This window comes from Neopsephotus bourkii, unplaced genomic scaffold (assembly GCF_033783945.1).
Source record: "Neopsephotus bourkii isolate Nb327-2 ecotype Australia unplaced genomic scaffold, CSIRO-AGI_Nbou_v1 NB_1292, whole genome shotgun sequence".
NCBI lineage: Eukaryota > Metazoa > Chordata > Aves > Psittaciformes > Psittacidae > Neopsephotus > Neopsephotus bourkii.
In genome coordinates, this window is record NW_026901776.1 from 4,030,159 (window position 1) to 4,047,832 (window position 17,674).

Here is a 17,674-nt window from a genome sequence, read left to right on the forward strand (position 1 = left end):
GCACAAGCATGCATATGTGCATCTTTTTTTATTGATTTTTTTAACATAATAACATTCACTTTATGCCTCTCGTTCTGCCCTTGAAAGCACCATGAGCTATAAAATCCAGCCAGTCCAAACATGCTGTAAATGCAAATGTGCATTTACAGGTGCATGGAAAAAATCAAAACCTTTATTACGAAAAATCAGGTGCCAAAAAATATGTAGTGTTTTGTAAGAGAAAACTAGGAAACGCTGTCTAGCTATGTCCTCAGTCATAGCAATCCTAGGTATTAACAAGGGCCTATTTGATGAAGATACATAGGCGTTACAAAGGAGACTAACCAAACAACTAACGCTAAGCAAAAGATCCCTAGAAGCCTGGCTTAAGGGAAAGGGAGAAATCTCGTAACCCTGAGTCTTATTAGAGAGTTGATCCAAACGTATCAGCAAGGTACATGCTCTACAGCTGTGTTAATTTAGCAGATGTGGAAATCAAGAATTTTCAATCATAGCTACATGTAAAACCAACATTTATTTATTTACCTGTGGAATTTGGGGTCTTACTGTGTCCTAGTTCCTTATCTAAATGTTTGAAAATATTAAGACTTCAGATAGTGTAAGATAAAACTCTGTAAATGCATTCTCCATTATAAACAGCTGAAGAAGATACTGCAGTGCCCAACATATGATCTTATTCTAGATACATTCTTTTATGATCTTTATCATTGTGATACTTGAATACTTACTGATAGTAAAGTAAGAGGGTACAAACATTTTTCTCATGTTTACCCTTAAGAATAAGGTAGGTATTGTGATCTCTTGTTTCTGTTGGTTTGGGTCTGTTTTTTTGTTGGGTTTTTTTTGGTGGGGGGGGCCAGATTTGGTTTGGGTTTTACTATGAATACTGTTTGGGGGTTTGTTGGGGTTTTTTTCCTGTCTATAAGGATATATTCTGATTTTCATTTTTCCCTCAACACTTGTAGCTGAAATAAGAATATCAAATAACATGTAAGAAGGTGGCTTAGAAAGCTGTGTGTAATGGACAGTCCACTAGGCCTGTATCATAGAAAGCTTTCAAAGTAGTCTGAATAAAATATAGCTGAGCCTTTGTACCCAGAGTTACTGGTTAAATCCTCATGGCTTCTAATAGGGTTTCAAGTCCTATTTTCAAGTGTTATAATTTATTTGTGTGCCCTCAGGCCAGATTTTGTTAAAGACACTGGGAATTAAGTGCTTGGGTACATTCCCAAAACTGTTTTTCAGTTTGGTATGAAGAAGCTTGTGCTACACATTTATTTTCCAAAATACTGGGAGTGAAAGCCCATTTCCTCTGAAAGAGCTGAGGGAGGCCTCAGCTGAGCGCTTTCCCTCTTCCAAGGTGTTTTGTTGTGCAGGAGTCCACGGTGCTGGCCCACTTAGCTACACATATGATCTAGGAAAGAGGTCGGTGCTTGACCACTGAGGCATGTACTAAAAGTATCAGTGTTAGAAAACTCGACTGGTCTTCTTGCTGCCCAAGTATGAGTGTTGGTGCTTGAGTTTCAGGCCTGGTCCTTACTTAGACCAACAGTTCTTTGTTAGCTCAGATACCTGAAATGTTGGGAACATTAAATGCCAACTACTTCTTAGTAATTTGTGAAGTCCAGTTTAAATAAGTATATTTGAAAGTCTAAAATATAACTACATTTTTAACTGTAATTAATAAAAAGTAAACCTGTCAAAAGTAAGGTTATGATAACCTCTTATGTGCCACTGAACTGAGATAATTGCTAGAGTATTTTAATTTGTCCAATTGAGTTCATAGTCCTTACTAATGGATCCATTAGCTTTTTACAAAATGCCACATGTTGATCTCATGGAAAAATCAAATAGTCAATATAGAAAGCATGGTTGTTTCACATCATAGCTACTCAGTTAGAAGACTTATTGCCAACCTCCAGCCAGAGGCCTAATTCTACTTTGAAACTCACCCTGTATTATTTCATTTTGTATTTTTATTGTTACCAAAGCAAAAAGACACTTGCAGAAATACCTACTATTGATACTGTGTTGTGAAACAAAGTTTTATCAGTCTTAAGTTCTATTCTTTCAGAGTCAAAAATCAACAAGCTATTATTTATGCCAAACATCTTTCACATCACTACTCTTTACATCCTTCCTTATTCTTTACTGCAAAAAGTAGAACATTTGCACAGTACTGAAAATGGATCTGTGATCCAGCTTTTATTTGTTAGTGGTGGGAAAGGTTTGTCGGTGGGTTTGGTTATTAAATTTGGTGGCTTACGTTCAGCCAGCATGCTTTTATGTTAGCTTTCCAGTTCTGTTAGATATTCAGTTCACTGAGATACGTGAAGAAGTTAGCAAAGTAGGGTGCTCTTGACAGCTGTAATTCAAGCTCAAAGCAATCAGTGTTTAGAATGAAAATCACTGTGGAAAACATGAACCTCAGAGCAGGGCTCAAGGACAGTTTGAATTTGCCTCCATGTGAATGATTTTTTGGGTGCTTCTGACTTTATGGGAAAAAAAATGGAAGTCACCATGAGTTCAATGCTTCTGCTTTAGTGAAACTGATCAATGTAATGGCCAAATCCAGTCTATCCAAACTCAGATAGGCATTCATTTTACAAGGGGTACTGTGTGAAAGAATTATCATTTTTGCTACTGTCTCTGATTCAGTGTTTGCATTCTAGGAGAGAAAAGGTGGTGCAGTTTAACTACTGTCTCCCCCTTCTTAATGTCTATAGATGCTTTTAAAAGTTCTGGTACAATTAATCTTTAGCTGCCATATCTATTTCTGATTTCAATCTTACCTGTGTCATCAAACTTAGGCTGTTCTTGCTTTGCTTTCGTTGTTTCTGTGCTTTCCTTTAGTCAACATGAGAAATTATGTATGGAGTTTTTATAAGAGGAAACTTTTGATATCTTCACGTTAATGCTGGAGGGGTGCAATTGTTTCCTTCTGTCTACAGTCCGTTTTAGTCCAGCTTTAGTTTTTCTTAAGTCAAGCTCACCTTCTGTCACAGTTCAGAGTAATTGCAAATAAGCAGCCAGTGTCAAACTTTCTAAAACTCCTGCAGTATTTGCTGGTTGTAGCAGGAATGTTACTGATAGTTCCTGAAATCTCTTGGGCTGCCTTCTGTGTGTTTTGACTGTGATAGTTTTTGTTGTTGGTCTGGGTTTTTTGTTTCTCTGTTTATGTACAGTGTGTTGGGGAATTTTCTGTAGGAGGGCAGAGAGATTGAGCTTAGCGAGCAGGGAAGGTGTCAACTCAAGGTGTGGGTGAAAGACTTGTGTGCAGTTTAGACAGCTTTGTCTCCAGGAAATTTTTTCATTCCTCAGCAGCCCTGGGCACCTCAGATATTGCTTTCTGTAGCACTGGATATGTCTCGATCCCTTTTTTTTTTTTGGTGCTAATTGAGATTAGTCAGCTACCCTTCTATGTAAGACTTACCTGTGTTTTCCTAGTCTTATACTTGAGCTTTTATCCACTGTATAAACTCATCTCTTTTCACCCACCCCATACACAGTTCAGCCATAGGGAACTCACCGTGCATCCATGGTTTCTGAGCTCCTGCCAGTTTGCTCTAGTAAGTAGCACAGGTGAGTGGCTTTTTTAGAGGGGTCCAAACAAGAGAGTTTCCCATTAGCATGTGTTAGTATGTGTTTGACAGGAGAGACCCTAGCACTGAGGAATAGACCTTTACAGGCTTGCCTTGAACTGGGAAGCTTGATACATGCTGAAGGCATACCAGCAGAAAGCTAGTCATCCAGCTGTGTGCCACAGGATAGCACAGCACCCAACTGCACACAGCCATCTCACATGAGACACTATTAAATAAAATACTTTGCTACTGCCACTTTCTTTAGCTGAAAGTATCTGGGGGATGTGTTAGGTGCTGGTGTGTTTTTTTGGAGCAGTCCAGTGCTCATGACAGCTGTCTAAAAGTAAAAAGATGTTTGAAAGGGGTTTAAATAATCTGGTTCCCAGCAAATATGTAAAGATTTTTCCATAATGCTTTCCATGTTTGGAGCTTACACTTGGGAAGTGATGAAAGCATCACTCCTTAGGATAGCCCCACTATGGTTACAAAGTAATTTGGAGAATGTGATAAAGTGCAATTCAGTTTATGAAACTTCCTTCAAAAATGTGCTCTTGTTTCCTTAATGCTGTAGTATTCTTGCTATCTAAATGTATTCTCTTTGTCAAATCATTCTCAGTCTTACCTCAAAAAAAAAACCTGCCTGTGATTTCAAAGGGAGTTTTGCCTAAGGTAGGGCTTGCAACATCAGGACCAGGAATTAGTGTAATGTGACCCACCATTTGTATTGCTTTGGGGTAAATTTAAGAGAGAAGATTTAACATTGTGTGTGTCATGCTGAGATATTGCAATATCTCGGATGGGTTATTAGGCACCAATCCAAAGGTTAAGTGCAGCAACCACATGAGATGTGGCTTTATCCTTACATGATCTATGCCAATGTTCTGTTTTGTAGTCCCCTGGAATAGGCATTATCCCTAGAATAAACCAACATGTTTAGGAGACTTTACTGAAACCTATCCCAAGCTATATAAGGTATTTTCATTAGGAAAGTGTGTGCATATATGTACAATTTAAAATCTAGAAATTAATACTTGAATTGTGAACTTTGAAATTTTGAATCTGGATCCTAATGTGCACCAGATAAATATTCACCACCATTGGGAAAGTCTAGATAGGAGTTTGCAGTTTAGGACCTTTTCTCATTTATATGCATATATTGGGGGGGGTATTTTCCATGCTGTTTTTGCTTGGCTTGCATTAAATAAAATGCTTCAATGGAGTGTGGTAGTCTAGCATTTGTTTTGCCTCAGGAGTAGATTGCCCCATCTTGCATATCTGGTCAAGTAAATTGCTCTCTTGCCTGTGTACTTCAATAATAATATTGGGCTTTAGACCTTCTTGTACAACCCCCCAGTGAGCAGAACCACAAGGGGCTGGGCCTGTGTGGTGCTAACAGTCTTCTCTATTGTAACGGATGCATTCATCTCTTATTTACATAAATTAATAGTTAAAACTTGTTTGGTTGCTTAAAAAAACTCATTAAGCTTTCAGAGTAGCTGTATTATGAGCACTGTGGCAGTCTCTGCCATTGACTTATCTCCTGCTGATTCACTGGGAACCAGTCCATCTCAGGGTCAGGTCCCTAAGCTTCAGTGCAAAGTTAAATAAATAACATTTAAAAGAAAATGCAAAAAATCTGTTCAGTGCAAAGTGGTTGTTGGGGCACTTCTTTATGAAACAGGCTATGTTTCAATTTTTTAAATATAAAATTGCATTTTTGTTTGAAAGCTAATTTTTTTGCTCAGGAAATTGATCATATGTTTTTAGCTATTTTCTGCTAGTCACTGGAGAATGTTTGACATTGTAAGAGAAAGGTCAGTTTGTATAACATGAAGTAGGGGAATGTTTAATGTGAAAAGCTAGGTCAGGTGTTTTTTTTTTGTTATTATTACTTGCCATTTTCATTTATCATCTTAAGTATATGAGGTTTGGTTTTCTTTATTTCCTTTTTTGTTTTTAAATAGATTGAAGAAAGAGACCATTGAGCAGAGCATTAGCAATGAAGCAAAGGCCCAAGCCCTTCAGGCCCAGCAAAGAGAGCAGGAGCTGACACAGAAGATGCAGCAAATGGAGGCCCAGCATGAGAAAACTGGTAGGTGGTAGGGAAAGATTAGAGCCTGGGCACTCACTCACAAGCCAGGCCCACGCCTTACTGTGAAATGACATCAGGAACACCTGTAACCTTTGGCTGGCCGAAGGGAGCAGATGCTAACTACACCGGAGATTCCGAATTACATATTAGTTAGCGTTTAAAAGAGAAAATGGAAAGTATTGCCCACTGTCTGTTGATTTCAGAGTGCTGCTCTCACATCTGTTGCACCATCTGGATTATGAGTTTATTTACCTGTGTTCAAGAAACGTAAAGCTGAGAGAGACCACAACAAAGTAGAAAAACAAAGGGCTTGTTTTTGGCTGGATTTTCAGGCACACATGTTATATAAAGAAAATAGCATCAGAAGCTCTGCGGGAAATGCTCTGAGCTTACAGTTAAAGTCTCCTGAATAGCATTGAACAGTTCCCACAGTACACACATTATAGCTACTCTAAAAGCTTAATGAGTTTGCTTCGGCATCCAAACTGGAGAAAAGCTTTAGCCATTAATCGGTTCTTAATTCACTGTCGCAGCTGGATGTAATTCACTGGCTCCAAATTGATATGTTCCTTTATTTAATCTTTGCAGCCTCAAACATTTTTAGCATTACCATGTGCCCCTCCACATACACACCCTCAATCTAAAAGAAAGATGTTTAATCCCTTGCATACTTCAGGTTCTCATAACAGGAGACTTCATGGCATTGACTTAGCTGATCAATAACTTCTAACCTTTAATCTCGAAGGAAAATGGGTTCTCCAATCAAACAAAAAAAGCCTTTTGTTATTGTGAAGTAGTATGCCAACAATATTAAAAAGGTACATATTATAAACAAAAAAAAATTAAAAAGTTTTATATTATAAACAAAAAAAAAAAAGAAGACATTTTTAGAGAGGAAATCTCTAACCCCTGAGCATGGAAAGGAGGAGGAGCTTCAGCTCTTATGAAACATAATATATTCATACGTTTAACAAAATGTAGTTTTTACCCACCAGTCCTGTAATATCTTTTGAAATATGATGTCACATACATTAATTCTAAGCAGTGTCAGATAATACCTGAGGTAGCGGCCACATTGACATCTGCCATCTGATTTTCTGCCTTTTTTGCAGCATTGTCACAGTACTAGAGGACCTTTCCATGTGTTCAGGGAATGCAAACAGCTACACTATGGCTGCTGTCTACACAGTAGGAAAAGAAAAGAAGCAATCAGAATCATTTTCCCCTACTCTAGCCAGCACATCTGCATATGACCAAATGTAATTTTGCACAAGAGATGTGTAATTTACCCTCCTAGTGCATAAATTGTCCCAGTGTGCAAAAATGAAACAACCTCACGGCTGAGTTTGTTTTTATATATCTCTAGTAGGATTAAAAGGACTTGAAAATGATAGTTATTTATTATGTACATAAAGAAACCCTTGTGCATTATGATCCTACACACATACAAGGAATTTGGGTAACAGTGGTCTCTCTTCCTCTGATTTTAAAAGCAGAAATCAAAAAACATAATTTTGCAATAGCTTCCTTTTGAAAGAATAAATATGCAAGAGAGGTTTGGTGCAAGCCCAAAACAATAGTAAGTGAAAATTAATTTATAAAATGGTTTCACTGCAACTGTCAGTGGACAATAAGTTTATATCTTATCGTTAAAGAGAAAAAAAATGCATTAATCATAGTAAGTACAGGACCCAGTAAATAAAATAAGTGGGTTTTTTTAAGTAGAGAATGAAATGAGTCTACAGTGTGAGTGTTTGGGTTGCCAGTGTATCCTCTGCACCAGTTAAGCAAGCAAAAGGCTGCGAAGACGTGGCTTGCCAATTTTATTCCTCCCAGAAATGTCAATGAACTTGCAGCTAAAAAGCAAAATCACCAAATTAGCTATGTAGTCTTTATAATGATTCTTCTCACAAGACCAGATTCAGTGGCAACATTGCTTTAACACTTTAGCTTATTCTGACATAGAGCCTTTATTTGGTGAATGTTGATGTCATTATTCCATGTCCAGTTGAAATTTAAAAAAAACAGCACACCAAAACCCATAAGGTTCTAGAGGAAAGAAATTGAGAATATATATATTTTTATAAATTATCTATAAAGTTATATCTTTGCAGAATAATTTTCTAGTTTTATAATTTTACATTTTCTAGTAAATGAATTGGATTCATTACTGACCTCCCAGAATGCATTCATAGCAAAATTAAAGGAAGAATATTGTATGTTGGCAAGGAAGTTGGAGCAAATGTCAGAAAAATACAGGTTAGTAGTTTTCTCTTGTTCTGTCCCTTTCATTATTAGGATGTGCTTCATTTTTTCGTATGTGATTTAATATTTACTATTATTCCACTTGTCTTGGGTATCATGTCAGTAAAATATACGCCACTTACGAAACATGGATAGATTTTTATCCAGGGTAATTCTAATTTTCCACTTTTCAGATTATGTTTCTGGCTATTACTTCAAATTTCTGAGACAATTCCAATGAAAAAAATTACATGCTATTTTCTTATTGGTGCTCATATTCTTAATGTGAAGAGTGGAAAATTGTTAACAAAGCTACAATTTGAGTTTATCTGAAATGATATGAAAAATACTAAATATGGAAGTTCTTAAAACTGTAGTCTGTTATTTTAATTATTTACTTAAAGCTCCATTCACAATACTACACACTGAATAATTATCTCTGAAATAATTGTCATCAAAATTGCTAATCATTGAAGCTCTGGTTGTGCTGCTGCTTGTTATGTGATGCTCTTGTTCAAATCAATAGCAGATCTATATACAAAGCCATTAAAAAGTCAGGAATAGAATGAAACCTGGGAGCAATAATTGGTTTAAATAAATCCAAAAGTATGAGGGTATCTATTTAAAAGTTCTACAGGACAGGGCTACCTTAAGAAGAATAATTTTTTAGTGCTATACCAGTAAATAGTTTGATCTTACATTTTTAGGTGTGAAGACAACCTCAGCTGAAACTTTCTTCAGGGTTCATATTTAAAGTAATTAACAGTACTTTAAGTGGGGAGTTGGCATTTTGCAACTTCTGTAATGTTCGTGCAAACTGAATTTGGTAATAAAGGCAAGGATCATCTCACATGGCTTGTGTGAAGCAAGGAAAACACTCAGCAAAGACATAAAATTAATTTTCAAGATAGGATTCTTCTTCTATTAGGCAGATTTAATCATTCTGTTGAGGTAACATAACAGGGGCAACACTCTTTCAGGGAGATAGCTCATTCCAGTATCCTGTTTCCAGGAATGGTCAAAAGGGAATTATGTATATGCACACACGTATATATTTTATATATATCTCATATATAAAATATATGATGCTTCCCACAGGTACTGCCTCCACTGCCCATCCTACTTTCCACTGAATATAAAGTGTTGACTAGCTGTTAAGTGGCTGAAGTTGGTCCAGAATATTTGGGGAAAAAAATGAGAAACTTAAGGAAATGTAAGCAATCTTCCCCTGTAAATGTTGTGATGGATACTGGAGAAAGAAGCAAACAGAATTTTTCTTCTGAAAATGCAAGCCTCCTCTGCTAAAGTAATACAAAATCTAAATAGATTCAAATCATATTATTATTCCAGCAATAAAAATGCACACAGACTTTGTTGCTAGAGCTCACAGTCACAGACTAGTAACTGTAAAAGGATGAAGGAAAGACAGAAAACATACTGTGAAAACACATTATTCTCTGAAAATAAATACCAGAGATTGCCAAGTGTTTCTCCACCTAGCAGCATTAGCTGACTATGTCAAGAACCTGAAATGGGGAAAAAAAGCCCTCTTGGATCTCCAGAAAGTGGTATATTTTGTGCAAGAAACAGTATGGAAGAACGTATGAAAGCAGTTCTGAGAAGTGGCCCTAAAATAGCTTGAGCTTGCCTTCATTGGAGTGGGAACTGCTGCAGTCAGTAGCAAGAATGGAGAAACAGGTAGGGATAAAGATAACGTGGGAAAATGAGAATAGAAAGGTGGAACTGGAGATGGCGGGGAATGGTAAACCAATAGATGGCTTCAAAATGTGATGTGATCAGATGCAAAAAATTACTAAAGTTTTAAATGCATGATATGTGTGTCTCAAATGCAGTGTGTATCTTTCAGTAGCATCCCTCCGAAAGGCAACCTTCATGCTCATTGTCACTGGATGTAGTGTAAAACCACAGTTTTGGGACAGAATGCTGTAGCTTTGTCCTAAAAAAATAAAATAAAATAAAATAAATATTGAAAAAAGAGTAATCTTTTTTGGAAGATTTTATAGCTTCATCCTCATGTACATTAATAAAAGCAGATCATGAAGCAGCAGTGTGCCATATTTGCATGGAAAATATTTCTTCCATGTCTTCTGCCTTACCATAAACTGGATTTTGGACCTAGGCATGTATTTTCTTGCTATGTCTCTAGAGTCTTTGTGCCTTAGTTTCCATGTGGTTAAGCAATAACTGTATACTAGCAGTATCATTATTTAATTGGTAAAATACTCAAGCTTTTTTAAATAACAGAAGCGTGAGTGAGTTGATATAAAACTTGGGGGTTTTAATGGGAAGTAAAGGGCCCATTTGTAATATGAGGCATTTCAAATTTATCTGACAACTATATATTTGCACAATTTCAGTGGGATGCCTCTGAATCGCACGTATATTTTTATATTTAATACAGGTTTTCTGAGAAATCTGAACTGAAGTCTTGTTTCTACATAAGCTGGAACCTTTTTTGTGAGCTAGCCCCTGCACAGGATTAGAAAAGCTTCAGAAAGACAATGTCAGACAAATTATAAACCCCTCAAGCTGTGCAGAAAGAAGATAGTGTCTGAGAAGGTTTCTGTATGCGTAGGCATGTTTAAAAATACAGTCCTTTGTTGACTTCTTCTCTGTTTCATTCTTTTTTTTCCCTCTGATTGTCACTGTCTGAGTTTCTAGGTTGTAGATTAATGCTTAACACTACCCGCTGTGTATTTGTGATTTGCGTTTTGTAATTAAGAGGAACAATGGGAGTCCATTGGGTCTCGTTATATATAATGGTTGGTTTAATTTGTTTCACTTCTATCTTGTTAATTGTAAATTGATCATTAAGATTTGAATTCTAATCTGTCACCAGGGTTGTGAGTATTGAAGCTAGAGCAATGATCCTGGTTTTAATCACTGATGATGAGAAACAAATTTTATAATTTTGGTACATATTGCAGTTCATATATTTTAACACTCTATTTTATGGTGTTATAAATATTGTTAAATGACTTTTAGTGTAGTTTTACTGTTTGGACTATAATGTATAAATTATATTACTGGTTTGGCAACAGTAGGCATCCAACTGTGTGAGTTTAATTGAAGTAAAGAACACACACCCGGCTGAACTATTTTTCTGCATGTTTGGTTGACTGCAGTCATTGCACTCAATACCAGGAGTGAAATGTTTGTTGAAGGTAGCTGTACAAAGATGTGAAACAGGCTGTCTGAAGGGTCAGTCATTAACAATTATATGCAACAATACTGTATCAGCAGAAAGTATTTTAAAGCATGTATTTGATTGCTGTACAAGTAAACAATTGGTTTCAAGAGTAGGAAAAGGCAGTGCCTAAAAAGCACTGCAATGCAAAAGCTAGTTCAGAGGAGTAAAGGCAGCATTGCCACCTTAGTGTTCGAAAATCAGCTCATCCTAAAAATATCCTGAGACTGACTTTGAATTGTGGCTATTTAACATTTGCTGGTTCTTTGCCTCCAGTATTTGAGTGTTTTGGAGGAACCTTGGGAGGTTTTTTTCCAAGGCTCTTCCAGTAATGATGGTAGACAAAAACTGAATTATTTTTTTTTAATTAGAAGTTGAGGGTTTCTTGGTAGTTGAATGGATTCAGAAGCATAGACAGTGGTTTTGTTGTTGTCCCTGTCCTCCCCCCCAGTCATCTTTAATTATTTTTAATATAGTGGCAAGTAAATGAGATTTGGCAAAATATATTACTCATCTGCTTACAAGCATGCATTTTACATTTTCATGTGACATTGTAGCTTTGCTTTGTGTAGTTTCAAATTAATATTAATTTTATACAGGTCTTTTGAGTCTATCAGATCTCAAAAGCATACACAGATACATTAACATGACTGTATGACTTGTGGGGCCAGCCTGAGTCTGCAGAAGTGCAGCTCTGCAGAGTTCAGCTCAGATGGCAGCACTCCAAATGTCTTCACACTTCAGTTTCTCCTAAGTCCACTACGGCATATTACTTGGTCTGTTGGACCCACAGCAGCTCCTGTGGAGCAACATCAGTGTGTCTGTGATGTGTCCTTTAGTTGTTCTGGATCCATCAGACGTAGCGTTGGGTGCGTACATTTTTCTAATTTACATCTGCCTTTGGTATGACATGTAGGCTATTTCTGAAGTTCAGGACTGTGCTTGGGCACCTGCCACCTCTCTGTTTCTCCCATCCCTGCAGTGGCAGCTAGGGAGCAGAAGCATTTACTCAGAACCAGTCCTGCCCTGGCTGAGTGAAATTGCTACTTCTAGTATAAATGGGGTGTCACATTCGATAGTTGTTCAGGCTTATTACAGTTATGGCTGGGTTTGTGTTTGTTAGGATTTTTTAACCCAACAATTTTGAAGCTATTTAGATATCACACATAGGATTAACTGTTCTACTGTAATCTTTGGAAACTGAGGTGGATGAATGGTGTATTTAAAGATGCACAGGGAATCTTTGTCACATGGTAATAAACACTTCTGGTGTGCAGTCTTATACTGCGACCAGTCTGCTTTCTTTAGTGCCAACACACATGAACCTCTTAACGCTGACTTCAGACATTCTGCCTGTCATATGTGCTGTCCTCCAAAACTTCAGCATAATAAAATACTTGAATCTGGGTGGTCAAACCCTTAGGTATTTACTTGGAAGGGATATTGTGGAAATAATTCTTTGAATTTTTTTTTTTTCCTTATTTCAACTGTAATTACAAAAGATGTTTTAGGAGAAGAGAATGCCAGTAACATGGTTCAAAGCATCAGGCATTAGATCTGTATTTCAGAGACTAGAGATATTGCTACTCATTTTTTTTCAATGAATTCAGTACTTTCTTTTGTTTCATTAATTATGATTTTCAGTAGCATTTTGGTTTTGGTGGATTTGAATCCCTTGATCTTTCCAGAAAGATTTCAGGTACCTTCAGAAGTGCTGGAGATAAGTCCTTTTAAAACATTGAGATTTTTATCACCTTGAAAGTTGCTTCTCCCATTTCCATGAATGAGATGGCCACATATAAATACAGAAAACGAAGCATGATCCCCCCATTGGGAAACCCTACAAGGACGTTAATTTACATTATTCCAACATGACAAACGTTGTTGCATTTTGCTGGCAAAAAAAAAAAAGTAACACAATTTTGAGTTCAGTCCCTGTTACCACACAATTGGCTTTGTTGCATCAGGTCTCTGTTGAGCTGCTCTGCAGTGCACTTTTGCTGTTAGCCACTGATTGTCTTTCTTACAGTATCAGTATCAAGTACAGACTGCATTCCTGCTGTGTGATAACAATTGGTCCAACTGACAATGCTTTGTTAACGCTGACATTGAAGTTACTAGTATTTCTGTTAAATGATTAGTGTAAAAATTCTACTTCAGATACCTTCCCGTAACATCCTGCCCACTACATGTACCTGTCCAGGAAACTCCTGTGCATTTAAGTTTGATGTGCAAATACATCAGCGCAATTCTGATGTATTTGTCAATGATGATCCTTAATAGAGCTATAACTCCCTATCCAAATTCAATTTCATACAGTCTTCTTCCAAAGTTTCCCTTGCTAAGTTCTTTTAGATTCACAGATGATACCATGTATTGTTCTCTATTTAAACATGAAAAGATTGTTGTCATTTCCAGATTTGACTTGTCAGTGTAACAACATGTTTTTGAGGGGAGGAATATTGCTTCCCCCCTGCACTTTGTTGTGTTTTTCAGAATGTCAGTTGTTGTTGCATTCTGTAACAGCCAGGAAGGTAAAGTATCTTTCTGCTGTAACTGCAGCATATTTAAGTTTATGATTTAAGGATATATCTGAAGCTTTTTAACCTCAAGATCTGGAGTGGCAGATGCCATAAAACAAATTTGCTTGCTTTTGATTCTTACTTTCTGATGGTATAGCAGATTCTGACATATTCTCATTAACCTTTTCCAAAGAGTTAAACTGTACAAGTGCATAATGTATATTTTATCACAATTTAATCTGAGATCTTTTCCTGATATTAAGAAACAGCTCATGCCTGTTTCTCCATGGGCTGATGGTTAGAGATGTAGCAAGTAGCAATCCCAGGTCATTCATGGATCTGGTGTCTCTGCTCACCCGTGAAGAATAAGAATTGCTTAGAAGTGACTAATTTTCTTAAAGGCAGTGCTGATTTTTATGTAGATTAGGGTGTGCCTGATTTGTCCCTTGTTTCTTAAAGTTTTATTAATTTTCCTCTTAATGGCGGTGGAAGGGGGGGCTATTTGGGGGTTTTTTGTTTGTTTTTTTATCTGTGTAATGGTATTTTGGATATCTTAGCTTCACAGAGTTTTGAAGTAGTACCACTACTGGAAGTTCAACCTGTACAGTGCAGTAAAGATTAAACAAGTTTTTAATAGCCATTTTTTAAACTAGATTTTAGGTTTCACTGATAAAGAACTTGAAATGTGTTTTCAAAATGCTGGTCAAATTCTTGCTGAAGTATGAATTTACATTTATTGATTTTCTTTAACATCAACACATAATGCCAAATGACATGACTGTTTAAAATAGGCTGAAATTAGACTAGCCAGCCTATGACTGAGCCAGATAATCTTCAGCATCATGTTTTTTTGTCTTAAGATTATTTGAAACAGTGTTTTGTTTCTGTAAGTTCTAGTAATAGCCTGTTTATGCATTACATATACATGTATGAAATTTTATAAATGCTGAAGCCACATATTGATGGCACACTGCAGGATGAAATCTGACAACATCCATCATCACTGTGTTTTACTTCTGTAGATCTGAAGTCAACCAGCTTAGTCAGGAAAAAGAGTATCTTCATGGCAGATTGGAGAAGATGCAGAAACGGAATGATGAATTGGACCAACAATGCATCCAGCATGGGAGAATGCATGAGAGGATGAAGTCGAGGTAGGAGGTCCTGTTAATCTGTCAGTATGTGGTATGCTCTACTGTACCTATTGTGTAAAGTTAAAAATGACAGTAGGTTGTTTGAAAGTAATCTTATTTCCTTATGAAAATGACCACCCTTTCCCCCTCCCCAAGTGTTCTGTCAAGGGTTTTTTTATAACATCTTTTGCTTGTGCCATTTTGGATAAATAAAAGGAAAGCTTGAACAACATAGTCTTCCAAAGAATTTAAGCCTAGTGCATATGTGTGTGGGCTGCTTCAGCTGTTCTCTGCTCTAACTAGGATGAATTGTCTTACCATATTAAAAAGAAAAGGAGGGGTGGGGGGAGAAAAGAGGGTATTCAGTGGTATGAATGTAGAGTACAGATGTGGATTCTGTTGTGCCATGTAATAGGTGTATTTTGGGGTTTGCCATCATTTAACTTGTATAAACAGACAAGTCTTACTGAAGAACTTAGTTTCCAGAGAACTGTTAACAGCTTTCAGGCACAACTAGCCTTTTCAGAGAAGCAGCAACTTCCACAGGAAGAGCTGTGGAAGCAGCTACAGGAGGGCTTGTATGGAATATTTCCACCAATACCAATTGACTGTTCTGTCCAGAGTGTTCAGGCTGATAATGCCTTGTGCTGCGATTTGGATTAGGTGTCCTTAAAGATCACTGCGGAAACTTTTCTTTTCGGTACCAGAAATTTAATCTCTGCTCTCTTTTCCACTCCACATTCAGTGTAGCAGGCACTTAGGCATGGTTGGGGAGGCAGAGGATAAAGTCAGGAGATGACTGATAGGCAATTTTGCAAACCCAGTCAGTCACGGTACCTCTGGTCAGTAATGAAATGCAAAATACAGTTTAACTTTATTTAGACTAGCTAGTCCTGACTGGGAAAAATTCTCTTTGCTTTATTTCACCACTGACCACTTGTTAGGAGCAAAGCTTGCATGTATTGAAGCAGCCAGTCTTGTGTGCTCTTTTTTTTTCCCAGCTACTAATTATTTCTTTTTAATTTTTCCTCTGCCATCTCTTCAGTCTGTCCAAGTCAGCTTGTTTCTTGCAAGCTCTCCATGCATTCTTTTCAGTCATCCAGACCCCATCTTCCATCTTCCTTTTCACATCTGTTCCTACCTCATCCTGTTCTTCTATAACCTAGGATTGTTACTGTCTTTAATATCTCAGAGAACAAAGACATACAAAAAGCTACAACTTTGTCCCTAGTCTGTATGGCCACATTCCATTTATCTCACCTCCCTTTTGGTTTCTTTACCTGTGGTAGATTCTTGGCATATGGGGGACATGCACTGAAGAGTCAGGGTTACTTTCAGAGAAAAAAAAAACTACTTTTTTTCTCGTCTTTCTTTTTTTTTTCTCCTAGCTGTTCTTATGTAGAATTATCAGTATCTAGTTTAATGTAAGACTATTTAAGTTTTTAGGACAACCTTTCCTCTGTCAGAACCAAATAAAATAGATGGATACTGGAAAATACTGGAAAATGTTGCTCATTCTCTGCTGCAGCAGCAATGATTGTACACTAGAAAAGATTGAAATCATTAATCCAGAACAGAAAGTGGTTTGAAAGCAGAGTGGTCATGCTGCAGGCAGTGCCTTACCTTCTGCTGCTGTTTTGCTGACAATGAGGAGGGAAAACAGGACAGTGATAGCATTTGTCTTATTTAATATTTTCGAATAGATAAATATGACAGAGATTATCAGGTCTTTGAATCATGAACAGTATATTCTACCACAATTTTAAGCAGGGAGTCTTTAAACATATTTTTAATAACCATCTTGTACTATATTCATTTAAAACCCAGGTAGTAAGTAACAAAACTGATATCATAAACTGCTTTAAAAATTCAGTGTAATCTAATTTCTGTTTTCATGTGAAAACTGTAAGAGATTTTCAGTACCAGTTCTTAGGTGCTATAAATTGCCTATGAAGTATTCAGATCTAGGTGAAGAAAAGCAGAAAGAATAACTATTGCTATTATAGTTTCCCAGTTCTTTTATATTTTGTTGAAGGTCTTCCACCAAATAAAAATAGTGATTTTTCTCTTCTGATTTTGAAACTAGAGATCTGACTATGGTATTTAGTAAAGGCAGAACAAATAATAAATAATGTTCTTTGCCTCAGATTCTCATTCATCACTCAGATAGGAATAACCACAGCAAAATAATGTACAGGATGATTTTTTTCTTAAGACAGTTTGTTTCCCCTTAGTATGCAGCTACAAATATCACCAGTCTTTTGCAATGCAATCCTGCAAAGTGGGTTCCTACCTAATTTCCTAGCTATTGTTATTCTGGCTTTCATTGGAAAGTTTCTTATATCAAAATGATTTTGACTTAACTTAGAACCTAACATTTGCATTTGAATAATATGGTATTGTGGTATTTGTTTAAAAAGAAATCTCTGTTGCTACTTGTGTTTTCCTAGAAGAATATAACAGGGCCCAATACAACTATTTTGTGGAAGGAGCAATATGTAACTGATCAGTTGGACTTCCTTTTGGAGCAAAAATGTTTTGGCCATTGTCATAGTTGCATTCCTAAAAGTGAACAAGATAACTTTCTCTGCTGCTCCTATCTTTCTGTCTGAATATGGGCTGCGAATTAATATAGTTCAAAATTATATAAGCAGGTTTTAAAGAAATGGTTTACTTTAAATTGCAGTCATTGAAGTTGATTTTGAATCAGCCTTTTCAATGCAAATATCCATCCCTTTCAGTGTATTTTTGTTCAGTGAAATACATCCTTAAAAGAAGTAGATGTCCATTCAAAATTATACAGTGGATGCATGCTGTTTGGGGCAAGCTTGAATGGAAAGACATGCAATTTGCAGGACTAGGGTGACACATTAAGGCTGCATTGCAGTTTA

General features: G+C 36.7%; 1 protein-coding gene across 1 annotated transcript in view; it reads left to right on the forward strand.

Annotated features, from left to right (window-relative positions):
- SDCCAG8 (SHH signaling and ciliogenesis regulator SDCCAG8) overlaps positions 1-17,674 on the forward strand; it is a 108,297-nt gene that overhangs the window by 54,787 nt on the left and 35,836 nt on the right. Inside the window, exons 14-16 of the mRNA XM_061365771.1 lie at positions 5,549-5,676; positions 7,827-7,935; positions 14,673-14,804. Coding sequence (XP_061221755.1) covers positions 5,549-5,676; positions 7,827-7,935; positions 14,673-14,804 — 369 coding nt within the window. The remainder of the gene's footprint in view (positions 1-5,548; positions 5,677-7,826; positions 7,936-14,672; positions 14,805-17,674) is intronic.